Source organism: Fusarium coffeatum (assembly GCF_003316985.1).
Source record: "Fusarium coffeatum strain FIESC_28 chromosome Unknown BRIP53273_contig_67, whole genome shotgun sequence".
Taxonomy (NCBI): Eukaryota; Fungi; Ascomycota; class Sordariomycetes; order Hypocreales; family Nectriaceae; genus Fusarium; species Fusarium coffeatum.
This window is the reverse complement of record NW_022157863.1, coordinates 152,666-177,763: the sequence shown is the minus strand read 5'-3', so window position 1 is coordinate 177,763 and position 25,098 is coordinate 152,666. Positions and strand designations below refer to the sequence as shown.

General features: G+C 50.0%; 9 protein-coding genes across 9 annotated transcripts; 6 read left to right on the top strand and 3 right to left on the bottom strand.

The window, feature by feature from the left end:
• Positions 1 to 27: 27 nt before the first annotated feature.
• FIESC28_03165 (uncharacterized protein) lies at positions 28 to 1,766 on the bottom strand (the record flags this gene model as incomplete). Its single annotated transcript, XM_031157314.1, has 2 exons — positions 28 to 1,598; positions 1,649 to 1,766. 2 exons carry the CDS (start codon positions 1,764 to 1,766, stop codon positions 28 to 30), a joined length of 1,689 nt encoding a protein of 562 aa, XP_031018643.1.
• Positions 1,767 to 2,800: 1,034 nt separating this feature from the next.
• FIESC28_03164 (uncharacterized protein) lies at positions 2,801 to 3,288 on the top strand (the record flags this gene model as incomplete). Its single annotated transcript, XM_031157313.1, has 2 exons — positions 2,801 to 2,855; positions 2,906 to 3,288. 2 exons carry the CDS (start codon positions 2,801 to 2,803, stop codon positions 3,286 to 3,288), a joined length of 438 nt encoding a protein of 145 aa, XP_031018642.1.
• A 2,331-nt stretch (positions 3,289 to 5,619) lies between these two features.
• FIESC28_03163 (uncharacterized protein) lies at positions 5,620 to 6,635 on the top strand (the record flags this gene model as incomplete). Its single annotated transcript, XM_031157312.1, has 2 exons — positions 5,620 to 6,157; positions 6,241 to 6,635. 2 exons carry the CDS (start codon positions 5,620 to 5,622, stop codon positions 6,633 to 6,635), a joined length of 933 nt encoding a protein of 310 aa, XP_031018641.1.
• Positions 6,636 to 7,393: 758 nt separating this feature from the next.
• Positions 7,394 to 8,770, top strand: FIESC28_03162 (uncharacterized protein; the record flags this gene model as incomplete). The annotated part of the gene is made up of 3 exons (XM_031157311.1): positions 7,394 to 7,400; positions 7,459 to 7,550; positions 7,613 to 8,770. 3 exons carry the CDS (start codon positions 7,394 to 7,396, stop codon positions 8,768 to 8,770), a joined length of 1,257 nt encoding a protein of 418 aa, XP_031018640.1.
• Positions 8,771 to 8,836: 66 nt separating this feature from the next.
• Positions 8,837 to 10,310, bottom strand: FIESC28_03161 (uncharacterized protein; the record flags this gene model as incomplete). Its single annotated transcript, XM_031157310.1, has 3 exons — positions 8,837 to 9,233; positions 9,282 to 10,026; positions 10,073 to 10,310. 3 exons carry the CDS (start codon positions 10,308 to 10,310, stop codon positions 8,837 to 8,839), a joined length of 1,380 nt encoding a protein of 459 aa, XP_031018639.1.
• A 1,368-nt stretch (positions 10,311 to 11,678) lies between these two features.
• On the top strand, positions 11,679 to 12,374 carry FIESC28_03160 (uncharacterized protein; the record flags this gene model as incomplete). The annotated part of the gene is made up of 4 exons (XM_031157309.1): positions 11,679 to 11,715; positions 11,771 to 11,786; positions 11,916 to 12,020; positions 12,074 to 12,374. 4 exons carry the CDS (start codon positions 11,679 to 11,681, stop codon positions 12,372 to 12,374), a joined length of 459 nt encoding a protein of 152 aa, XP_031018638.1.
• A 3,060-nt stretch (positions 12,375 to 15,434) lies between these two features.
• On the top strand, positions 15,435 to 18,440 carry FIESC28_03159 (uncharacterized protein; the record flags this gene model as incomplete). The annotated part of the gene is made up of 2 exons (XM_031157308.1): positions 15,435 to 16,344; positions 16,390 to 18,440. The coding sequence occupies 2 exons, from the start codon at positions 15,435 to 15,437 to the stop codon at positions 18,438 to 18,440; spliced, it is 2,961 nt and encodes a 986-aa protein (XP_031018637.1).
• A 190-nt stretch (positions 18,441 to 18,630) lies between these two features.
• FIESC28_03158 (uncharacterized protein) lies at positions 18,631 to 19,845 on the bottom strand (the record flags this gene model as incomplete). The annotated part of the gene is made up of 1 exon (XM_031157307.1): positions 18,631 to 19,845. One exon carries the CDS (start codon positions 19,843 to 19,845, stop codon positions 18,631 to 18,633), a length of 1,215 nt encoding a protein of 404 aa, XP_031018636.1.
• A 554-nt stretch (positions 19,846 to 20,399) lies between these two features.
• Positions 20,400 to 25,086, top strand: FIESC28_03157 (uncharacterized protein; the record flags this gene model as incomplete). Its single annotated transcript, XM_031157306.1, has 3 exons — positions 20,400 to 21,659; positions 21,709 to 21,801; positions 21,850 to 25,086. 3 exons carry the CDS (start codon positions 20,400 to 20,402, stop codon positions 25,084 to 25,086), a joined length of 4,590 nt encoding a protein of 1,529 aa, XP_031018635.1.
• Positions 25,087 to 25,098: the final 12 nt, after the last annotated feature.

Genomic DNA, 25,098 nt, shown 5'->3' with positions numbered 1-25,098 from the left:
ATCTAAATGTTTCCAAAAGCACACCACTTACTGCCACACATTAGAGAACAAGTCATCATCTCCACCGAACCCACCACTGGACTTTGTTTGACTGGTGCTGCCAGTGGCAGCAGGGCCGCTGCTGGCCCATCCTCCGAATTCCTCGTCGGCTGAAACCTTGGGTGATGAGATAGGGTTGAAACCACCAGATGTCAAGCCTCCAGAGGCTCCGGGAACTATAGGAGTGTTGGCGAAAGCGCCTCCTGTGTTGCCCCATCCGAAGTCGTTAGCGGCAGGCTTTGGTGGTTCAGGGGCCTTCTGTATAGGGGCGGGGGCAGCTGCAGGAGCACCCCATTCGCTTCCACCCCATACGTCGGCGCCAGAGAAACCACCCATAGAGCTGGTAGTGGTAGTGGCGGGTGCAGCGGCGGGCGGGCTTTGAGGGGATGAGAGGTTGAAGACGGAGCTAGTAGAAGCAGCTGCGGGCTGTGGTGGAGGAGCCGATGTAGTGACGGGTGCAGAAAGGTCAAAGAGATCCCCCATAGCAGATGACTGTGCAGGTTTGGGTGCGGCTGGTGCGGGAGCTGCAGCAGGCGCAGGTGCAGGAGAGGAAAAGCCGCCAAAGTTGGAGAAGTTTGAGGATTGGTGCTGATGAGTGGGAGCAGCAGGCTGCGAGGGCTTGCTGTCAAAGAAACTGCCACCTCCCAGACCACCAAAAGCATTACTGCTGCTAGATGTAGTACGGCCAGCAGTACCCAGGCTGGCAAACGGATCGGGGGCAGCAGGCTTGGGTGCGTTCGAGGAAACGCTGAGGTTGCTGAAAGCATCGTTGAAACCGCCGCCCATTGAGCCTTGGGACTGGTGGCTGAAAGTGGGAGAAGCGAGACCACCGAATCCTCCAGCAGATGAAGGCTGCTGCGGCTGAGCCTGGGCTTGCGGTCGAGGTGCGGATGCGTATAGAGAGAGGATAGACTGCTTCAAATCAGGTCGCGACTGACCACTGGGGGCGGTGCCGGTTGTACTGGCTGGTCGTGGAGGAGCCTGAGGTTCGCCGAAGAAGTCGAGTCCGAGTAGAGAATCCTTTCCGCTTGTCGCTCTTGGGGGAGCAGGCTCGCCCTTGGGAGGGACCTTGGCCGCATGAGGAGCAGCGCTGCTTGATCGTACAGGAACAGGATCTCCGCCGATGAGATCCCCCTGAGGCGGAGACATAGGCTTTGGTGCTGATGAGTTGCCCAGAGATGCCTTCCTGATGGATTCCTTGCGCTCTATGGTCTGCTTCTCCTTGACAATGCTGAGCGGCACATCATCATCGCCGTCGGCATCGAGGGTCGCAGGGTCGGGCATGGGACCGTCCATTACCCATCGCTTGAGTTCGTACTTTGTTCGGATAAAGTTTTCGATCTTGGCTTCGGAGGGGGCGTGACCAGCGGCGAGCTTGGCCTCCCAGTACTTGTTGGCGCGGGCATTGCCCCAGTTCAGAACGCTTTGCAGTTGTTCGTCGGTCCAGGAATCGAGGTCGACAGACTTGACACGGCTAATATGAGTGCCCATGCCACGGTGGATGCCTGAGCATCGGATACAGATAAAGACGCCAAGGTTCCAGCTGGCCCATCGAGGATCTGGTCAAGTCAGTAGGGATACAATAGAAAAGTTAAGAATTATATCGTACGCTTGTTCCTTTTGCAATCAGAGCAGACCTTATTGGCTTCCAACTTGAGAAGACTCTTGATGGTAGCTTGGTTTTGCGCCGCCCGCTCGGCGGCGGGGTTCGGGGCTCTCCTGGACATGATGATGTTGTGACGAGAAAGGACGGCGAGGTCAGATTGAGGTGTCGCAGGATTCGGAATGAGATTTTTGCAGAGTTCACTCTTAAAGAGCGTTGCTGCAAAATGGCAGCCTAGAGTTTAAAAGAGGTGCCTGGAATTGAGGTGGATGAAGGTCGATAGGGAGGTGCCAAGGTGGTCAGGTCGGTGATGTTTTAGTTATCATTAGCAGTTGGAGCCCAGCGGAATTGATGCACGGGCCTGGACTCTTTGATGGTAGGTAGGTACCTGGCCCCTGGATTTGGCGGGGATGCTACAAGTTGAGGTCGAAGCTTCTACCTTGCATTACATGACACCTGCTCCTTTAACTCTGGTGATTGCAGTATCAATTCTTGAGAGGACCGGGGAAACTATCATAAACACTCTGAAACACTAAATAATTTAATATCAATTTGTTACATTCTCTTTAATTGACTTTGTATCATGTAATGAGCTGCATTCCTTTTAAGCCACGTTGCGATACATTGGGGCTGAAACAAAGGGAAACAGCCTCTGGCTTCAAGTCTGACTTGAGCGTTTTGAGGAAATACTGTTGAATAATCGTCGCCAGATAATTGCTTGTCAGGAACTAGACACTGCCGTGTTTGGAATACCATCAGCGTATTCAAGCCCGAAAACGAAAGTAAAGAGCCACATTTGCAGCGTATAACTGCCCGGTTCATACTCTCAGCTGTGGCTGTGCTCCTGCTTAGCAACTCGATGATGCAAATGATTCCACAGATTGCCACTAATCAAGACCCTGGATTTATAACGTCTATCTTTTGTATGAGAATGGAAACCCATCTTTAGAACAAGATATAAATATACGCATCAATCCTCTCATCCAAATGCGCTTCTCTCCATTCTTATCAAACATTCTCTTCACTTTCTCAAACATTACTCGTGTGAGACCTCCACTGACTTCACACTTGGCTTATCGACCTCTTCCTCTTCGATCTATGTCTGGAATTCCTATCTTGGGCGCTCTATTTGGCACTTCATCCAGCAACAGCTCCAAAATGTCTTACCCCGATAACCGTTCAAACGACGAGTGGCGAGCCGTTCTCAACAAGGGTGAGTTAAGACTTACTCAATTATCTCTGTACAATAATTGACCAAAGCAGAGCAATTCCGTATTCTCCGTGAGAAGGGCACCGAGCCTCCCGGTTCAGGAAAGTTCGATAAGCACTATCCTGAGGAGGGCGTCTACACTTGCGCAGGCTGTGAAGCGCCTCTCTACAAGGCTACCCACAAGTTCAAGTCCGGGTGCGGTTGGCCAGCTTACTTCGACAGCATTCCTGGTGCTGTCGTTCGTCATGAGGATCGCACCTTTGGCATGGCACGAACTGAGATTGTCTGCTCCAACTGTGGTGGTCACTTAGGACATGTGTTCAAGGGTGAGGGCTACGATACACCCACTGATGAGCGTCATTGTGTGAACAGCGTCAGTCTCAGCTTTTCACCCAATGACAAGGTTGTCAAGGACAAGCCTGAAAGCAAGGCTTAATTCTGAGGCTTGGGAGCTTAGGAAGGCGGTTAATGAGACAATGAGGATACGAACGGTTGCTTGAATGAACGGGGTGTATTTGACGCAGAGAAAGCAGTTGTATCATTAGAAGAGTTGAATGACCAATGAGATTGATTAATGAAAGTGTTTCGGTTCAAAGTGACCGACCTTACATAGGCCCGAGTTGACACTTTTACTACGCCGTATTGCTATGGTATAGGAATTCCACCTCATCTCTAGTTCATCAGTTACATCAGTCGAACCTCTCGGGAAAGCAAACCAACTCTCCTGAGTCCTCATCCCAGTGTCTGAACTGTTGTGTGTCCTGATCCCATTTCCAATAATCATCCTCCAGATCACTCTGTTCGGCGAACTCGATCTCGGGGGGAGTCAGGGGTTCTCCTCGCATATAGGCTTCCTCAAAATCTTTGCTGACATTTCCCAGTGGTTTGTTCTCTGCACAAAGAGCTAAGCATTCTAATTTGTCCTCTAAGCCTTGTATCCTCAATGGCTCCACGGTTTTGATGGGTTTCCGGTATCTATTCCTCGCAGGTTCGGGGCAAGTACTGTCGTTCTTGGCTGAGAAGTCTCTCCCCTGGTCTTCCGGAGACACACATACTGAACACGAATGTTTATGACAAGTTGGATTGTCGTTCTTGGTCACTTGACCTTTTCCACAGTCGGGCTTCCGCTGGTGGTACAACTGTCTTCGACGACATCGTGCTCTCAATGAGGCTTCCAGCGAGCGGGTTATCGAGAGCACAATTCCACGTGTGGTATTAAATTGGCCTAGGAGAGGGATCTATAGAGTGTCAGTATCATATGATGCTACCAAGCTTCGGTCGACGATACCTGGTACACTGCCTCGCAGCAGCCTTGTCCGCTGTTTTCCAGAACTTTGTTCTTCTGCACTGAACCGCCTGGAGATGTGGCTTTGGGGATGATCTTGATAGCCATTGGATTGAAGGACCCGGTTGGTTTTCTTGTGTATGACTGTATTTGTTCCTGAGGCGTTGTTGGTATTTCTGTGAGTTCCGTGAAAAACCACTGTCTAGAAATTATGATGTAGGTCAGAATGCAGTGAGATGCAATCGTGATTGATATACCTAGTGGCCTTTTTCAGGAGCTCCAATGGCTTAAAAGACTTATTTCGAGTCCATTTTGGGGCATAGATGGACGTTTTATGTCCTCGAATTGTGAGGCGGCAAAGAGATGGTCTGCATTCGTGTCACTTGAGCTTGCGGCTCTTGACGATAGTAAGACGAATGTGTTGGTAATTGAGGCGTATCACACACATTCTGAGCGATTCTCACAATAATTCATCATTGGGAGTCTTTCGATATCGGAGCCTGGCGCCCGAGCGATATGCTGTTGAGAGGCGCAGCAACCAGTCTAACTCGTTAGTCAACCCGATATGCAGTCGCCTTATAAAATGAGGTTGAAACTATCTCGACTGAAATATTTCAATAAAGATGTCAATTTCAAAGATATTAAATGTAACTGTGATTCAATACAGCGCCTCACATCAAATGTGATAAAGCGCAGTTTCAATCATGCGTAGCCAGTCCAGATTGCACAAGTCATGACAGGCGGCTCTTTATTTCACCGTAACGCAGCACAGCCGCCTTCATACTCGGTAGACAGAGGCTGTGCAATTCGACATGCATCAGGAACCACTCGAGAGCCTTGTTTCGGCATATTCTGCAGGCATTTTGACTTGGGCTGACATCTAGACCGATATGCCTCGAGTTCGAGAAGCATGTCACCCAATGATCACCCAATGACTTGACGTTGATACTTGCATATTGGCTGCCATGACCGTCACGATGCGATGTTTAAAGACCCCTGGCTGTTTTGTTTTTCCTACTAACTTGACGCATAAGTATACGGACTAACTATTGATATACTTCTCTAGTCCGGGTCGCGGCTCATCCAAACTACCTACAGTATCACACCGTTTCAAGTTCAACCTTCAGTTCTGGTGGTTCTTCCAACTTCCACTTCTATCCTTTTAACAACGTTCAACATTATAACCAGGCACTTTAATTCTTTGCCTATTATCCATTTCAGAGAATACTGCAAGTTATGCCACAATCGAATCGTCAACGCAACCCGGCTCTTGCTTCTCAGCCTAGTTACTCAAAACTAAGTACACTTGAGAATACTATCAGACAAGCAACCCGTTCGCGTTCGCCCACAAACCTCAGTCCTATCTGCAAGCCTCGATCAAGACGTGGAAGTAGTGGATCTACTACTTCTCATGTTAATGGGCTATCTGGTCGGCGTAGCAGAAGTAGGCCTCGGCTGGATACTTCGTTCTCAGACCAGTCGATGCCAACCCAAACCCAAACTTCCCCAGCATTTTCGCCTTTGGATTCACAGCAGCAAACTTCACCATTTCCTCAGTTTTCACTCCGAGAGTCAGTCTTCCCAGATGATGAGCCGCCGAGTCAGGGCCAGTCTCCTGTTGCACAGCCGCCTTCCGGGGATAACTTAAATTGGCAATTCACAGCACAGCCCCTCCAAGCAAGAGCTCAGTCGTCTAAAGTCAAGGACGGCCAAATGATCCGTATCACTCTCAAGACTCCGACGACGGAGGTACCCTGCATTGCGAAATGCTACCTCGGCCGTGCACAGAGTGTCGTTGATAACGAATTTGCTCGCAGCTGGAACATCAAGATACATCCTGTTCCTAAGCCGCGATGGAAGGATGCAAGACACTGGTGCGTGCTAGACGCAATCAATGTGGAAACAATTGGAGATATTCAGAAGCAATTGCAAATCCGACTGGGCAAGCTTCCAGACCGGCGGTTCAGTATCGAGCTGGGTGTTGATGCCCTCAAGGCTCTCCGTCTAATTGATGAAACTGGTGAGTACATATAGTAGCATGAGCATGCATTTATGCATGCAGTACCAATTAGCTCAGGTACAAAGATTGCTAACCCCATACAGAAGCAATCTCGCCTCATTCTATATCTGCACCTCCCAGCCAATATCCGTCGTGGTCCGAGTTCACTTCTTCTCACATGCCGCAACAACAACCTCAGGATATCTTTGGATACCCATTTACACTACCAACACAACAGCCACCCCATGCTGGCCGCAACCGCGCAGTGACGGCGCCTACGATACCAGTAATCAGAATAGACACGAGTCACACGATGTTTGAAAATTCACTATCAGTGCCTATGTCTCTTGGCGACTCGGGATCTGGTGAAGACTCCAGCTCACCATGGGAGACCATGTCGCTAAATTCTCAGTCATATCAAGATGACAATGTCAACGTCTGGAGCCCAGCTATTTCTGAATGTGGTATTTCCTCTTCTTACGATACCTGTATGAAATGATGAGTCAGACTGATGATACTGTACCTTTTCTGTTTCTTCTTATAGATGGTCTTTATTTCTTTTCGTTGGGGATAGTTGGGGTTTATTTGTTTCCAAATTCTTATTCTTCTTTTTCTTTTTCCTTTTTACAAGATACCCATTCTGGAAGATACCATTCTGGGAATAAAGCAGGTAGTATAGTCAATCAGTTGAGTGGTGGCATGAATCAGGTCAAGGACAAATATGAAATATTGGCTTGTGATAGTAGGGGGTCCACGTGCTTACAGTCTCACATTCCCCGTCAAATCGTCATTTTTTGGAGTATCTCTTAGCCACCTCGTGACGCAACAAAAAAGTAAAGACCAGACCTCTAATAAGCAATTGGAGATTCTCCCCCGCGTTGTGCCTCGAAAAGCTGGGGAACAAGGAACCTCGATAGCAACTAGCATGTGATCCGGCGCTAAAAAAAGAGAAAGAGACGCTAAACTACCGCCAAGCATGGGGCAAAGAGATGCCTCGGTTCCCCGGTTTTTCTGCTATGGAATCCCGTCCCCGGGCGTCGGTCTTCGGTCTTGAATGCCTCTCCTGTGACAGACATAGCTTCCCAACTCTTTTCTTACACAAACATCCGAGGTCTACCGAGAGTTTCTCTGTATAATAATCTCCTCCCTGATAACTTGCTGACCATTTCATCTCATCCCATCTCTGTCTTTGTCTTGCGCATTATACCCAGCCCTCAACTTCTTTACTACATTACTCTCAGTTACATCATAGCAAAAATGGGCGGTATGTCTAGTCGCCGCCTTCTGCGCTTATTGCGGTCGCAAGCTAACTTCGTCTTCAGTCACCGACCGTATTATCCAGATTGGAGGCCAGATCTCTGGCAACCCGACCGCTGGCGGTCGTGAGAAAATCCTCCAGAAGAACCCTGATGATGTACGTACGCAATCTAGAGATAGCTATCTTATGCGCCAGAACCAGTCGCTAACTGTCAACAGATCGTCGTCACTGCCGCATGCCGAAGCGCTTTCACCAAGGGAGGCCGTGGTGGTTTCAAGGATACCCACGCTGCTGACCTCATGGCCGGAGTCCTCAAGGCCGTCCTCGACCGTTCAAAAATCAACCCTGCGCTCGTCGAGGACCTGTGTGTCGGAACCGTGCTTGCCCCCGGCGGTGGTGCTACTGAGATGCGAGCTGCCAGCTTGGTCGCCGGTTTCCCTGAATCCATCGCCGTCCGAACTCTCAACCGACAGTGCTCCTCCGGTCTCCAAGCTACCGTCGATGTGGCTAATCAGATCAAGACCGGCATGATCGATATTGGTATCGGTGCTGGTGTCGAGAGCATGTCTATCAACTACGGCCCCAACGCTGTCTCCGAGTTCTCAGAAGACTTTGAGAAGGTCCCCGAGGCTGCGAATTGCAAGGTTCCCATGGGTGTTCTGTCCGAGCAGATGGCCAAGGACCTCAACATCTCTCGACAGGCCCAAGATACCTTTGCCGCCGCATCATACCAGAAGGCTCTCAAGGCCCAAAAGGAGGGTCTTTTCGACGAGGAGATTGCCCCTCTCACTGTCAAGTTCGAGGACAAGGAGGGCAACACCAAAGAGATCACCGTCTCCAAGGATGACGGTGTCCGAGAGGGCATCACCGTCGAGTCCCTCGGCAAGATCCGCCCTGCCTTCTCCAAGGACGGATCTATCCACGCTGGTAACGCCAGTCAAATCTCTGACGGTGCCGCGGCTGTTCTTCTCATGAAGCGATCTACCGCTGAGAAGCTCGGACAGAAGATCCTTGGCAAGTACGTTTGCGCCTCAATCGTCGGTGTCAAGCCTCTTCTCATGGGTCAGGGTCCCTGGAAGGCTATCCCCAAGGCTCTTGACCTTGCTGGCATCTCCAAGGACGATGTCGATATCTGGGAGATTAACGAGGCTTTTGCCAGCCAGTGCTTGTGGTGCGCCAACGAGCTCGGTATCCCTCAAGAGAAGATCAACCCCAAGGGAGGTGCTATCGCCTTTGGTCACCCTCTGGGCTGCACTGGTGCCCGACAAGTTTCTACCTTGCTATATGAGTTGAAGCGAACTGGCCAAAAGGTCGGCGCGACATCTATGTGTGTAGGAACCGGTATGGGTATGGCTGCCATCTGGGTGGCCGAGTAAGAATGTACAAGTATAAACAGCATGTATGAAGCACTTTTGTATTTATCCGTAATCTTGATATCTTATTTAAAAGCCTTCTATCCTAGTTCCTACGTTCTTCTCTTGTGCAACCTCGATTAAATGTGTCCCGACCACCAGATCCATCAGTCCGAGTCCGACACTCTTATACACCACAGTGCCGTCTCGTAACCATCGACAAAGGTGGTCTTCTGACTTTTTCTTTTCTTTATCCATAGAGCTGCTGGAACTCTTTCTCGAGTGGAAAATAGAGCTGGATCTCCGCCTTCCAGAGTCGACTGAGCCGGTAGGGCTGGTTGGTGTTTCGTTGCCGTACACGGATGACATAGAGCTCCGGCTATGGATATCCATCTTGTCCATGTCGGAAGCTAAAGAAACTTCACTGCTACCAAAATCATCAGATTCTTCTATAGCTAGACGGTGAAGCATCACCAGCTCTCCCAGTCTGCAGTGCCATGTTAGTTATGTTTGCGAAGTCACCAAGAGTACTTACTCAACCATTTGGTGGGGGCCAATATTGGCCGCTATAATTTCGCCTGCATCTTTGAGTACGCCTCGGATATTATCGACGACGATCACTCCCCCTTCAACAGCATGCTTGTGGAAGTGTCGATGTGGCTTGTCCTCTCTCTTGGCCGCCAGATGTAAAAGATCTTCTGGCAACTCTCGGTGCCTTGGTGTAAGGCTTCCTACGGCGATGATAAGTCTTCCCTTTTTGCGGCCCTCATGAGACGTTAAGATGGACCCATCGAATAGGTCGTCTTGCGATGGAGTACAGCAATAGATCACATCCGCTTCTCTTATCTGCTCTTTGATCAAACGCTTATACTCGTGGAATGCGGGGATCAGAAGTCCAAACTTGGTGTCGTACCAGCCTTCTCGTTGCTTGATCTCAGGATCGATGTTAGCGAATCGTTTTAGTAGCCCAGTTGCCGTTTCACTCCATCTGTGGTTAATAACGTGTATTTTCTTGATTGTGCTCCCGCGCATCATGAGAGCCAGTCGAATATGCCAGTAAGCTTGTAAGCCACTACCGAATACGGTCAGCGTCTTGACGTGATTACGGCGTGCCAAAAGACAGGTTGAAGCCAGAGCGGTTCGAAAGGCTGTCAAAGCAGTTGCATTGATGATGCCGAGTGGTGTCCCATCTGGTCTAAATAAGTTGACGACGCCTACTGGACTAAGCTGCTCAGTGTTGTCGGGGTATTGAGGAGCTTCCGGGCTAATTGAAGATATCACTGTTAAAGTCAGATTGGCTCTTTCATTGCAATTGAAGTTACTTACCTTTGCAGCCCATCCCGCATGGAGCACATGAGGGTACATAAAGGGTTTCAGCCATTGTTTCTGGATGCAGTGTCGAGGTGCGCTCTGGTTCCTGGAAGGCTTCCTCCAAAGCTGGTATTCCGGTAGAGAACTCGTGAAGAGATGAGGCAAGCACATGTCGGAATTCTTCAAGCTCCTCGATATTCAGGCCCTCCAATATGGAGTTGACCTGGTCATTCGAGAGGACAGTATAAGTCATTGTCCTTTCAATTTCATTTAATGGTTGTGTTTCGAGGGAATGGCCGGAATAAACAGTAGAGCTATTTAAACACCTGTCGGGGACAATGAGTTGGACGTTGAATAAGTCCGAAAGCCGAAGATTGTTGCTTTCTAAGCTACCATGAGAAGAAGAGGATAAGTGTGTTGAAGATGATGTAATGGTGTAGAGGCAAGTGCAATGTTTATATTGGCGGCAGTTCGCACTTGCAGCAAGAACCACCCCACTAACCACGTTGTTGGGATACGATCGTCAAAGACGATGGCATGTCAGTGACAGGGCTGAATGACTATGATCAAGTGTTTCCAAAGTCCGGGTCGAGAGATGCAGACCGGATTCCAATGGCCGTATCTTGTTCATATCGCCGAATGCCCGTGCCAATCAATATTCGACAACCAGTAGTCGACATGGATGCTACTGTTTGTAGCTATTTCAAGACGTCTCTAGTGCTGATTCGTGGAGCCACCATCATAAACTGATGCCTGGTGTTGACATCGCAAGTCCGAATAGCTTCATGTTTGATAGACTTATACCTGGACGGTCATATCCGTTGCAATTATGGAGATGCCAAGCACTTTATGGATTTGACAGTGATCAGTCTTGGCAGAATAGGCAGTCAAGTGTCTCTGAAAAACGTTGGACTTGTAAGCGAACAACTCCGCATCACTCAGTTCTGGGCGAGGCTTGGCAGTGCCGCGTAGTCAACGTACGTCACTTGACTGAATAGAAAATGAGGTTGCCTAACGGGAAAACGAGTATACATATGAAAGAGCGTACAAAGAAAGAGAAAGGAACATAATAGCGAAACGGAACCACATGTGCCTGTTGTTGTGTTTCATCAAAGACCCGAACTGGAACCTCCAACCTTTCAACGTCTCACATTGACCTCTCCACTATCAATAGCGCACCATCCATCCTCCTTGCAGGGACCCTTCCCCTACAATAACGACCACCTAGGCGCTGGGACCTCCAGCTCCCTCCACTCACCTCACCTGCCCCTTCCAGGCCTTGTCTGGGCTGAACCGTATTGACACAAGAGCCAAGCCCTGCGCCAGCCTCAATCAAAACTGGGGACCGCCTCTCAGCAACCATCCCATCCTCTCCGATCCGTCATTTGCGGAAAGGCTACGTGCCTCATTTCAGACTTTCCCAACACAACCGAAACAATCCATCGTAACCACGCGACCAACCTCTCCGTCTTGTCGACTTGACTCTTCATTGCTGTCGCCATCTTCTACAACACACGATCTTGATCTCCCTCAATTCGAACCCGCATTGATTCTCTCGGCTTCTACAATTTCCCTCGGTTGCTCTAACCCCGAATACGAACATTCGACGTAAGCTGGCAAGATGACGCTCAAGGAGGAGTTCCAAACGCGAAACTTCAGTATGTTGCTCCCAACGCACTGCGCTGGTTATTGTTGGTACTAACCATGATGTAGGCATCTATGGACAATGGTAAGCCACCGATCTTCAGCTGTTTACAGCTTCAATCGTAGCTCGTTAGCTATCAAGTCCCTCTTTGCGACTTGATCCACATCGAACGAAATGCGCCGTCAACAAGGGACTAACATCGTCGGCGTATAGGCTTGGAATCCTTTCCATGATCATTTGTCTAGCTGTTGGAATCGCCAACATCTTTACATTCCATATCACCTTTGTTGTTCGAATCATCTTCTGCGCTTTTGCTATGTAAGGGTTTCTCTGCACATTTCCACATAGCCAACCAGACTGACCATATGCAGTGCATCGGCCTTCATCATCTTGTTTATCGAGGTTCCTCTTCTCCTCCGAATCTGCCCAACCTCGTCCAAGTTCGATGAGCTCATTCGCAAGATTTCGACCAACTATATGCGCGCGGCGGCCTACGGTGTCATGTCCGCTCTGCAGTACATCAGCATTGTCAGCGGCGCAAGTAGTTTGATCGCTGCTGCTGTGTTCCTGATGTTGACTGCACTATGCTACCTCCTTGCTGGTGTCAAGGGACAGGCCTTTGTCGGCAGCAAGACTCTTGGTGGACAGGGTGTTGCGCAGATGATCGTGTAGGCGCACCATGCACCTGCTCGATCAATTGCGTGGTGGCGGTCCGAATATAACACCATCTTTACGATTAAGCATCATACGGAGTTCGCCATGTGGATGAGGTGAAGGAAGCTTTCGATAGTCGCGGGGAGCGAGGAGGGAGGATGCTGATGTGAAAAAAAATCCGCTTATCTCGACGAGTGAGGATCCTGCCAAGGGCAGCGGTCTGTATACCCAGCTGGATTTGGCGTCTGGGATGAGGAACGGCTCATGTTTTGATTGAAGTTGCTGTTTTAGTAAACGAGTTTTGACGACTGCGTTATCCGAGTTACGTTTTCAAAATTGATTATATCTGCTGTACTCCCTGCCGTGTCGTGCTGCTGTGCCAGATTTCCTATCATTTGTAGGTATGCTGTCCATTTGCCGACGATATAGTCTGGTTGCTTCGAGCTTCAAACCTCTCAGTCTCTTATCAGTCTTTTATCAGTTGCTGAAGACTTGGTGCCGCTGCTGAAGTGCGATTGTGTATCATACCCAGTACATAATGCGATCTACAACCTGCTCGATTGAGCCTATCTACCAAAAATAGAACAACATCCGATGCTGGTATCTTTGATGAAAGCTCTACCTGCCTCGTGATGTTGAATCAAGGGTCTGCGGGCTTGCCGTTTTGCCGCTAGGTTGAAAGTGGTTGACGTTTAATAGGAGTGGGCAACGATCAATTCGAGACCTTCTCAAAACAGATGGAAGTTCCATGAAATGCCACTGACCTGGAGGAGTCGTATCATGGCATTGAATGACGCTTGTTCAAAATACTCATGGGCAGTAGAGAATGCTAACCCGTATAAGATATGTTCTTTCATTGGCGAGGGAACATTGCTTTTTCCCGGCAATTGATTGGTGAAGATATAGGGTAACCGGACCGGCTCGACTCCAGCTCCTCGGACAGCTGGAGGTTTTGGTACCAACAAGGTACGAAAACATGGCGTCAGAACGATCCTATTTCGGATAGCTGCGGAAAACTTCTCTGTTTGGTTGGTATTAATTGGAGAATGGAGGGTGTGGACGGGATGTGATTTGATCTAAGGATCGTGATTGTGAGATGCCCAGGGGATCAAAGTTCCTCGTGAGAACGTTGACAACCATCAAGAGCTGATTCTTGTTTGTATACGTTAGACTAAGAGTCCAACACATTGCGTTGTAGCTGGTTGTTACGAAGATCTCTTGGAGAAGTCTAGAATTCTATCGACACCGGCGATCAGCGTCGGGCTCGACCTTGGCCGAGTCGAGACTTTATAGAGATATTGTAGCTACTTGGAGTTCGTTCCCAAGACTCATGTACCCTATTCGTGGTCTCGTACCAACAACGTTTTCACTTGCAATGCATGTTTTGATAGCTCCGTTCCAGCTGGTCAGGCGACCGTCAAGTTTACTCACTGTAATATCCAGTAAAACGCCGTCGAGTAAGCGTCATTCTCTTGACCTCTTATGGACGGCGCAAATAGCTAGGTATCGAAAGCAAAGCAAAGTATGGCCGGTTGTGGTTTCCATTCATCGATCACTTAGTGGAGAATATGCTGCAGGAGATCCCCGCCATGATGAACTACGGCGGGTCAGCGGGAACAAAGTGTTGAGTATATCTACATACTATGATAGCTATGAGCAAGCTCATTGACAGTCGTGTGAAGCCATTAGATGACTTGTTGACAGACGTGCTACAGTAAGATATGGACTCTGCATTGATTGTTATGTTGCACAAAGCGTCTCAAGCTTTAGCCCATTGTTTAGATTACTTTAGGGGTGAGATAATCAAAGACTCGTGGAACTGAATTAAACTGAACAAAGACTGTTTCCGTCCAAAGACTGTGGCATCATTGGATGCGGGGTGCACTGTAGCCAAGTCTCATGCAAGTGACGAAAATGCTTTCATTGAGAGCTCTGAGGTAAGCTTCAATACAGAGGTCGACGATGGGGTGAGACCATGAAAAGTACTCAATTCGTATTTGAGAGCGATGAGCCTCGACAATAAATAGCTGAAACTTGGTTGATGAGCTTTGCAGCAAGATCATCATCTAGAAGCATTGGTAAAACATCCCACGATCTCTTCAACTCGTCAGAAACAACCCAACACCTAGTCACAGTACTGATCAGATACGTCTCGCACAGTCTCACTTGGCGCCATCGTCAATCCCTGTTTTCACAACCAGTGACGACGGACAAAGTCACCCAGCTCTGGTGGCACTGGATCCCTTCCTAACGAAATATGTCACCTGCATGCTCAATTCTTCTTCCAGAGTCGAGTATATAAATCAACTATTAAGTCATCGAGTCCCCCGTTGTCGTACAGTAGCTCTTATATATCGTGTCTTATCTGTTCCTAAACTCCTACCGAATTCGTCACCTACTTGACTTAACTACTTCTCTAACTAATCTCGAAACTATATCCATACCAATCACGGCTCTCCCATTGGTAAGTTTCTGTCCCTGATCAAAAGATCAAATCGTATCGGTGTGCGACGGGCGCAACTTTGGTGGGCGCAGCAGCCAGCAGGGAGCGCCATGGCGGGCATTTCTCAATCCAATACCTCCCAACCAACTCTGATAGCAATGCAACGGATCCGATCCATTCACAGGCGCTACACCCAACTTGTGTAAACCGTGGATCCGATAAGCACTGCGCAAGCACACGACAGGGGCCAGTACTGTATTGTACTGGGACTTGTAACCGGCTCAAGCCAGGCCAGGCCAGGCCAGGCACAGGCACATGGATGGGATGGGATCTGATGTGACGGAAGCTGGTCTGGTGTATTTGGAGACCACCAAAAGTCTTTAAATACCAGTCTTTTCCCCTGTCGCTAAAAGCGCCAACAAACCCATGCTACTTATGCTCTCCAATTGCTTTGCTTTGGTTCCGCACTTGTTCTTTGATCTTCATACTAATCGCTTAGTCCTGACCCATTGTTGGTTGTTCTAGGTCCCATCTCGTAGCCATCCATCGTCTTACACGCACGCAACTCGACTACCTCTCTTATTTTGTTTCTGCTTTTTTCTTTCTCGCTCCCCTCGAGCATCTAAACACAAGCAATGACCGCCGCCGCCATGCAACAACCTCCCGTTATCCCGCCTCGCCCGGCTAAAGGTCAGGACAGCAACGACTCTGCTGCCAGCGCCCCCAAGATCCCGCCTCGCCCTACGAAACGATCCGACCGCTCGATATCTCCTAACCCAGCTCGGTTTGCTCCTTCTCCCTTCAACGAGGGCATTCCCCAGAAGAGCCCTATTTCTGCCCGATTCAACCCCGGTGATGCTCAACAGGAGCCAATCAACCGCCCTACCAGCGTCTCCATGCCTTCGATTGGCCAGGAGGGTGCTGAGTACAGCGCCGTGACCCATGAGATCAAGCCCGAAGAGGTTCAGGCCCCAGAGGAGGAACAAGATACCTCTCCCGAACAGACACGTACTATCGCCGAGGATCTTAAGCTCCATGCTCCTAAGCCTTCTCTGCCAGCTCATAGCGCCAAACAACGTGTTCAAGCTGTTACCCGCACCGACTCTGATAAGGCAGCACAATTCGGCATTGGCCGACCTGGATCTACCCAAGCCACAAAGCAATCAAGTACCAATGTCTCGGTTAGCGATGGCCGCCAAGAAGTTGAAGATGATCATGGCATCCCCGAAATCGGTCAGCGTGTGCCCATGAACCCTCATTTGGGCGATGTTCAGGCCCCTTCGCCTGGTCCTGGCTCCGAGGAATTCAAGAAGCACCACCACCGCAAGCACAGCTCTCGTGGTGGACCCCCTGGCAGCTATGGCCTCCATGGCCATGGTGTTGCCCCTCAAGACAAGCTTGAAAAGGAATACTACGAGAAGCACCCTGAGGCCCTTAAGCGGGAGCATCAGACCCCTCTACATGACCGTCAGAATGACTTTGCCATGAGCAAGGATGACCTGAACAAGCTGGTCAGGGATACCCGATCTCGTGGCTCTGGTTTGGGTAAGTATCACGACAGCTTGGAAAAACGGTAACTAATAACTACAGGTACCGCGGGTTACCAATCTACACCCACCGATGAGGTTGGTTTCCAAGCCACCGAAGAGTATACTTCTCGACTTTCTCCCCGCCCTGCCTCTACAAGCGAAGGCAAGGTCCAGCCTATTTCGTTTAAGTCGGAGATTACAAGCCCTGAGGGTGAACACACAGTGCATGTTGATGATCCCAAGCACCCAGAGTATCGGTCATATGGTGACGGCGATGCCGCTGTGGATGAAGAGGAACATGAGTACACTGCACCAATTCTAGCTGAGGACGAAGTCAAGAACGACGACCACCCTTACACTCAGCTACCTGCTGTCCACCATCACCGCCGAGACAGTGGCGATTTGGAGGAGCCTACAAGCCGCCCTCAAAGCAGGACCAACCGACCCAAGAGTAGACCCACTAGTATCTACAAGAACAACGACTCTCAGGAGTTTGCTCCCACATCTCTGGATGACGTTGAAGAGTATGAGCCTCTCTTCCCTGAAGACGGCAAGAAGGACGCCCAGAAGGCAACACCCGGCAACAAGGCCAGACATCATTTCCCCAGCAAGGACATTTGGGAAGATGCCCCTGAAAGCGTGCACTACACCGTCGAGGTTTCAACACCAGACCCAGGAGAGCAGGCAGAGCAAGTCGAAGAGCGACGACGATCGTCTGCTATGGACCGTCCCAAGACCCCTGCTCACCTCTTTGCTCAGAGACAAGAAGAGCTTGCAGAGCGGGAAGTGAGTGGCCCCGTAGATATCCAGCCTCCCAAGAACCATGAGAAGCCTATTTGGTACGAATCAAAGGACTCGGATTCTTTCCTGAACCAGGGTAAGAGGCCTTCTGCCGGCCAGCGATTCCCCAGCCGAGATATCTGGGAAGATGCACCCGAAAGTCAGCTCTATGAGACTACTGTCGACTCTCCCCAGCCTCAGGCTGAGGCAAAGGAAGAGCCCAAGGAGCAGAGCAAGCCTGCCATCCCGGAACGACCAGTCAAGAAGGCGTCTGAAGATCGTCCGTCGATCCCTGAGCGACCCAAGCCTAAGCAAACCGGGAGCGACGATGGAAAGTCGAAACCTCCTGTGTCTGAAAAGCCGAAACCCAGTATCCCTCCTCGTCCTACCAAGTCTTCATCTGGAGACTCGATAGAGACAAAGCAGAAGCCTCCTGTACCTAGCAGACCTGCTGGTAATAAGATTGCTGCACTTCAGGCTGGCTTCATGAGTGACCTAAACAAGCGTCTGAAGCTGGGTCCTCATGTACCGCCCAAGAAGGAGGAACCTAAGGCGGAGGAGGATCTGACGCAAGAGAAGGAGAAGGCTCCGCTCTCGGATGCCCGCAAGGGCCGGGCCCGTGGCCCACAACGCCGAGCTCCGGCAAGAAGCCCGGCTGCAGTTGCTGCAAATACCACCTCTGCACCCGCTGCTCAGCCTTCAACCCCCTCTTTGACATTCTCCGTTCCTCAGACTCTCTGGTCTATTAGCCCTGAAGGCTCTTTATCTGTTTCTGGCGAGCAAACTCCTGTATCGGAGCCTGTGTCAGCATCTGAGCCCGTATCAGCACCAGGGCCTGTGTCAGCATCTGAACCTGTCTCTGCGCCCGAGCCTCAGCCCACTTCAGTTCCTGAGCCGGAGTTAATTTCGCAACCCGAGCCAGCTGAGGAGAAGAAGGAAGACATAGTTGATGCACCTACAGCACCTCAAGAAGCGTTGCCCAAGTCAGAGCCTAATCTGGAGCCCAAGCCCGAACTACGTGGCGAGCCTGAATCGGAATCTGTTCCAGTGCACAGGGATCCTGAACCTGCTGCTGGAAAACTTCCCCAAGAGGCCGAGCCCACACTTCCTGCGCAGCAGCCCGCTGTTGAACCTTCCCTGGAGCCTGTCCAGGAAGCATCTGTCCATGAGGCGCCAGCACAGGAACCCCAGCAGGAGCAAGAGCCCGTTTCGATCGAAAAGAGCCTTGTTACCAACACTGCTGGCGAGAGTATCTTGGAGACTATCGTGGATAAGAAGGATGGAGGTGACACTATTGAGCCTGTTGGGGTGTCTGATGAAGTTAAGCAGTAAAGTCGATTTTGGTAGCACATAGGAACATCGTAGACGGCTTGGCCGGCAATAATCACGACTGAAAATATGTCTAGCGTCAAAGCAATTGAAATCAAATAAAGCGGTAGTAATAGGTACTTAGTCCATTTTATACAATATATAACTCCCAGGGCTCATAGCAATACAGCGTCATACAAACAAACCACTTGCCCTACTTGCGACCCCAGGAGTTCCCCTGATCTGTGTTATTCCTTTCGCTTTCGACAAGTCGGTCAAACTCGTTTTGTGCCTGTTCCTTGGCAATGGCTCTTTCCTCGTCCGATTTACTGAAGGAGAAGCTCTCGCTCGAGCTACCGGCAGCCTGGCTGCCCCAACCAGACTGTGATTGTGGCTGTGACTCAGTCTGAGAACGAGCAGCCCAAGCTCGAGACTGATAGTCAGATTGTTGTTGTTGTGAAGCACCCTGTGATTGTTGTCGAATACGATCCCATGCAGAGCCTGCAGGAGCAGCGGCTGGCTGTTTGCGAGCAGAGGCTGCGATGGGGGAAGCATCATCGTCATCGTCTAGGACACTCCAATCATCCTTAGGCGGCTGCTGACTTTGCTGTGTAGCGGTAGAGGATTGGGATTTGTCCCAGTATTGGGTGGGAGTGGATTGATATGACTGATAGCTGCTCTCGGAGCTGGCGCTATTGGTATCGTTGTTGGCCCATGGATTGTCCTCTCCCCCCCTGTGCGCATCCTTGCCTGTGAAAGCGGTCTTTGAAATAGTAGGATTTGACATGACTTGCTCAACACGCTGACTTGCATCTTTGGTGAATTGCTTTAACCTCGGATCGTTGGTCATGGCAGCTTCGGTTCTGATAAAGTTGACAGCTCGGAAAGCTGGCTCAACCATGAACATAGTGACGCCGGCATATGCAGTAAATCGAAGCGTATGCCATGTCGCACGAGGGTAGGAGCCCCTGATCTTCTTGTTGGTGAATATGCTGGTGGCCTCATTAGGATTGAATCGGCCACCGAGCTTTGGTTTATAAAAGGGGAATTGCCAGGTGTGGCGACCACGGTAGGTCATATATCCGGCGATTGCGAGGCTCAGCCACTTCAGACTGGCATTGGTATGGATGTTGCTGAGGGTGTATTCGGCGATGGCCTTGGCTTCTTCGTCCTCGAGATCTCTACCGAGCGTAGCAGCAAAGCCAGAGACACGAGAAGTCGCAACCAGGAGGTTCCATTCGCGACGATATCCGATGATTGAGGCGTAAAATGGAGGAGAATATTCGTGGAACGATCGAGTAACCTGCTCTTTTACGCGGGGTTCATATTGATTGCGCTGAGCGAGGGCAGCTTGGCGCCATTCTTCCATGGAGTGTCTGTAGTTTTCGCGGGATTGAGCTGGCCCAGGGCCATTAGGTTGAGGATTCATCGCCGTTGTAAGTATGAGTTCAAGCTACAGATAGCCAAACTTTGGGCGAACGTTGCGAATTGAAGATTCAATGGCAGTGGAAGATCGTCGAATGACGGAATTGGCGGGACCAAAAATGGTGACGCTGAGAAGCTCGGTCCACTGACGCACATGCCGTTCGAAGCTTCGATTGTGGGGTAGCAGCAGCTGCACCTCACCTTGGGGGACCAGGAGCTAGTGGAGCTGTTTCACCAAAACACGTGATTTGGTAACAATTGTTGCAAGGGGGTCGCGATCGCGTCGCGTTCAGGTCATTAAACGCGTGCCGACTGCTCCCAATTCAAATGTCCCACTATCATCATACATGAGGAGTTTGAAATTTGGAATGTTCAAGCTCTGTAAAGTATAATGACTTTCCAGAAATCTTATTCGGATCAGGTGGGCCGAAACAAGGTACGATATAAAAGCCATCATTTGACCACCACTAATAGTTGTAGCGCTCGCCATGGCAGCGTTCGAGGAGCAACCCCGTGCAGCAAACGCCCAGGCCTCGCCCGCTCCAGCCAGTGTCGGAGATGACCAAGAATAAACTCAATAAATTTCAATATCACCCTAAAGTCGGCGAGTCGGTTCCAGAAGACCTGGAAAACGAACAAAACACATCCAAGGGTCGACCCAAGGACGATGCGACGACTACGCCTGCCACACGATTGACTTGGCGAGACCTACTCGAGACTGGTGAAGGCGCTGACGACGAGAACACTTCGCCGAATGATCGACTACTCTGGGATAATAGACAGGATAATCTTTACATGAACGCAATATCTCCCATGTTATCTCGAAAAGGGAGAAAACGTGCCAGAAGCTCGTCACCTGTGTCATCGCCAATCGCGGAAAAGCCAAATACACCCTCGGTCAACGTCAAAAAGCTAGCACAGGCCCTCAAGTCGCCACACGCCGATCCGACATTGGAACTCTGGGATAGATACTCGCTAAATGGACCCGATAGTGCAGACAGCCCTTTGGGATTAGCAAACCCAGCGTTGGCGCAGCTGATGGCATCTTCTTCGCCAAGACCCACGAAACAAGCGCCCGGCGAGTCCAGTCTACGACGAGCGATAAGTTGTGGCTTGAACTGGCCTAAAAGGAGAAGGGTTGAAAGATCAACCTCGGCCAGTCGATTAAGCTTCGAGAAGGAAGAGATGGAGGCTTCAAAATCTTCAATGGTAACAGCGCTACTCGATACGGTGACTAGTAGCATCAACGGGCAGAGCGAAGAGCCTCAAGATACACCAGAATCTCCTTCCCCTAAGAAGAGAAGGATAGGTGCTACTAGTAGTGGTTCTCCAGTCCAGCTAAAACCCCAACCCAGACCTCAACCCCAGATACAGCCACCAGCGCAAGCCCCCATGCAGGATGTAATCAGACCACTGGCCGCGACCAAGGCTCCGGAGCCCGCATTCTCAGACTACGGGGATGACGATTTCGACGAATTTGACGACGATACAATATTGCAGCTTGAGGCGAGCATGACCGCAACCCAATCGGAAATAGGTCCTCGACCAGAGACAGCAGCAACAACGACGACAACTAAAATCACATTGCCGGACGAGTTCGATGACAAGCTGCTGGATGAATTCGAGGACCTGGATGAAGATATCTTCGATGAGGCGGAGGAACTCATTACAGCCAACTCCCAATCGGTCCCCCAAGCCCCTGGAACAACAAAAGTTGATGATCTGGACGAGGACTTCGGGGATGCCTTTGAAGGAGACTTTGATTTCGAAGCCGTGGAATTGGCAGCAACCCAAGCAGCTCAGAATTGCACCGGAGACGTACGTCGAACAACCTAGGAGGGCCCGCCATATGCTAAGTGACAGGTAGAGCCAGAAACCCAAGACAATTCAACGATATCTGGTGACGAACGTTCTAGACGGCGAGTACACAGATCAATATGGGAACGGACGACCAGAAAAGGTAGGTCACTCGACGTTTATGTTCGAGCCCTACTGACCTCGACTTCAGATTCTTGTCATTCAGGCGGACAACTCGAAGGATATCAAGACTGTCCACTTAAGGGGGTCATGGTTTGATACACCAGCTCATGCAGAGGCCTATGTCCACATCATAGGCGATTTTACTGCACGGGGTCAGTGTGTCATTGATGACGCGCAAAATCTCCTTATTTTACATCCCGATCAACTTATATCCGCAACTGTGGTTGCTGATTCTTTCGGATGCATGCGTCGTGCCGTGCTCCAAGATCGAGTCAAGGCTACCAGTCCACCAACACCGCCCCTTGTTTACGGAACCATGTTGCACGAAATCTTCCAAGAGGCGCTCCTTGCGAACAAGTGGGACTTGCCATTTTTAACCACCGTCATTGATCGGATCACAGAGAAGCATGTTGAAGATCTTTATACCATTAAAGTTGGTATACCGTCAGCACGCGAGCACCTACAATCCAAGATGACCGAACTGAGCTACTGGGCTGGCGCTTTTGTATCTTCACAAGCCAAGGCTGATGCAGTTGTCGAAGACCGAAATGGCAAGAAGGCCAACATGGCTGTTACAAAGCTTCTAGACGTCGAGGAACATGTCTGGTCCCCGATGTACGGATTGAAAGGCAACATCGATGCGACCGTTGAAGTTTCAATGCAAGACGGAAAAGACCTTCGCACCTTGACCGTCCCATTTGAAGTCAAAACTGGCAAGCATGCAAACAGTAACCACATGGCACAGACCGCACTATATACACTACTCCTGTCGGATCGATACGACATTGAGATTGCTTATGGCATTCTCTACTATATGGAAACATCCAAAACGATGCGCATTCCCGCAATTCGCCATGAGCTTCGACATATGGTTATGCAGCGAAACCAGCTAGCATGCTACGTCCGTGAGCGTAGCGTTCAATTGCCGCCGATGCTCAAGAGCAAACATATGTGTGGCAAATGCTACGCAAAGACATCTTGTTTTATCTATCACCGACTCGCTGACGATGGAGACGGCGAATCAAGTGGAATGAATGAGAAATTTGATGAGCTTGTCAAACACTTGACTCCTCATCATCAGCAATTCTTTATCAAATGGGAGAACTTGCTCACCAAAGAAGAGAAAGAGAGCCAAAAGACCAAGAGAGAATTATGGACGATGACTAGTGCCGAGCGAGAAAAGAAGTCGCGGTGCTTTGCAGATGTCATTATTGAAGAGGGTTCGGCGTCAGTCGACACAGACAACCCCAGAATCAATCGTTATCACTACACCTTTATCAAACGGAACCGGGTTGCGGGCTTCTCATTCCTCGAGTCTGAGTTGAATGTGGGAGAGCCAATCGTGGTTTCTGACGAGGAAGGCCACTTCGCTTTGGCCATTGGCTATGTCACAGCAGTCAAGAGGCAGCGAATCAGTGTGGCGGTTGACAGGCGTCTACATAATGCTCGAATTCGGCAGCCTGGATTCGATGAGATTGACAACCAGGTCTTCGCTAGTATCATGGATGTCGCTCATGAGGGCGCAACTCAGGATGAAACCACTGGCAAGATCAAAGAGGCCCCTATCAGATACCGGCTCGATCAGGATGAGTTCAGTAACGGAATGGCGACTGTCCGAAATAACCTCGTACAAACGATGGCAGACGACGTCTTCGGAGCGAGGCAAATTCGACGACTAATTGTTGATTTGGAAGCCCCCAGATTCAAGGCAGCTCCCACGCAGTACACCGTGTCAGACCGAGACAACCTCAATGTTGACCAACATCGAGCAATCGAGAAGGTCATGAGTGCTCAGGATTATGCACTCGTTCTTGGAATGCCGGGTACTGGAAAAACAACGACTATCGCCCACATTATCCGGGCTCTGACCTCCCAGGGCAAAAGTGTGCTCCTTACCTCGCATACCCATACAGCTGTCGACAACATTCTTCTCAAGCTTAGGGCGGATAAGATATCTATTCTTCGTCTCGGTGCTCCTGCCAAGGTGCACCCCGAAGTTCAGGAGTTTGCTACGCTTGCTGGCATTCCAATGAAGTCATTTGACGAGATCAAGGAGGCCTGGCATGGAACCCCGATTGTTGCTACAACATGTCTCGGCATCAATCATCCCGTCTTTCATGAACGCACATTCGACTACTGTATTGTGGACGAAGCATCTCAAATCACCCTCCCTATTTGCGCTGGTCCCATTAGGATGTCTCGCACCTTCGTTCTTGTTGGTGACCACAACCAGCTGCCCCCTGTGGTGAGGAATGAAGAAGCGCGCGAAGGCGGCCTTGATGTCAGTCTGTTCAAGCTTTTATCAGACACCCATCCTGACTCAGTTGTCAATTTGGAACACCAATACAGAATGTGCGAGGATATCATGACTCTGAGTAACACATTGATTTATGACGGGAAGCTTCGTTGTGGCACGGAGCAGCTCAAAAAGAAGAAGCTCCACGTTCCCCGAATGGAAGCTTTAATGCAACGTCATTACGACGCGTCAACTATCCATGCAGCAACGCCTCGGTCATTCTGTACTGCGCCAGGCCCCAGTCGCTGCTGGCTATATGACCTTCTCGACAGTGAAGCTCGGGTGCGTTTCATTAACACTGACACCATCCAGCCACCTGTACGTGAAGAAGCTCAAGGCAAACGAATTGTCAACTCAGCTGAAGTTCGCATTGTCTCTCAGCTCGTTGACAGTTTGTTGACAGTTGGAGTGCCAGACACGGAGATTGGTGTCATGACGCATTATCGAGCGCAGCTATTCATGCTGAAAGACAAGCTCAAAGCATTCTCTGGGGTAGAGATGCACACCACAGATCGCTTTCAAGGACGAGACAAGGAGGTCATAGTCCTTAGTCTGGTACGAAGCAATGAAGCGTGTAATATTGGAGATTTATTGAAGGACTGGAGACGAATTAATGTCGCTTTCACGCGAGCGAAGACGAAGCTGCTCGTTGTGGGAAGCAAATCGACGCTCAAGGGCAGCGGGAGCGACAGCATGCTGAGCCAATTCATCTCTTTAATGGAGGAACGAGATTGGATTTATGAAATGCCCGCGAATGCATTGGAGAATCATTATTTTGAAGACTTTGGCACACAGATTACAACTGCGGGTGCGACACAAAAGACAAAGTCGCCACGAAGGAAAGCCGTTGGAAAGGAGAATCGCAGACATTCACCAAGAACGGCCAGGATTGGCGACAAGGCGTTACTAAAGGATAAACACATCACGAGGGATATTTTGAACGAAATGACCAATGGCGCATATGTTTGATTAGCGAACTGG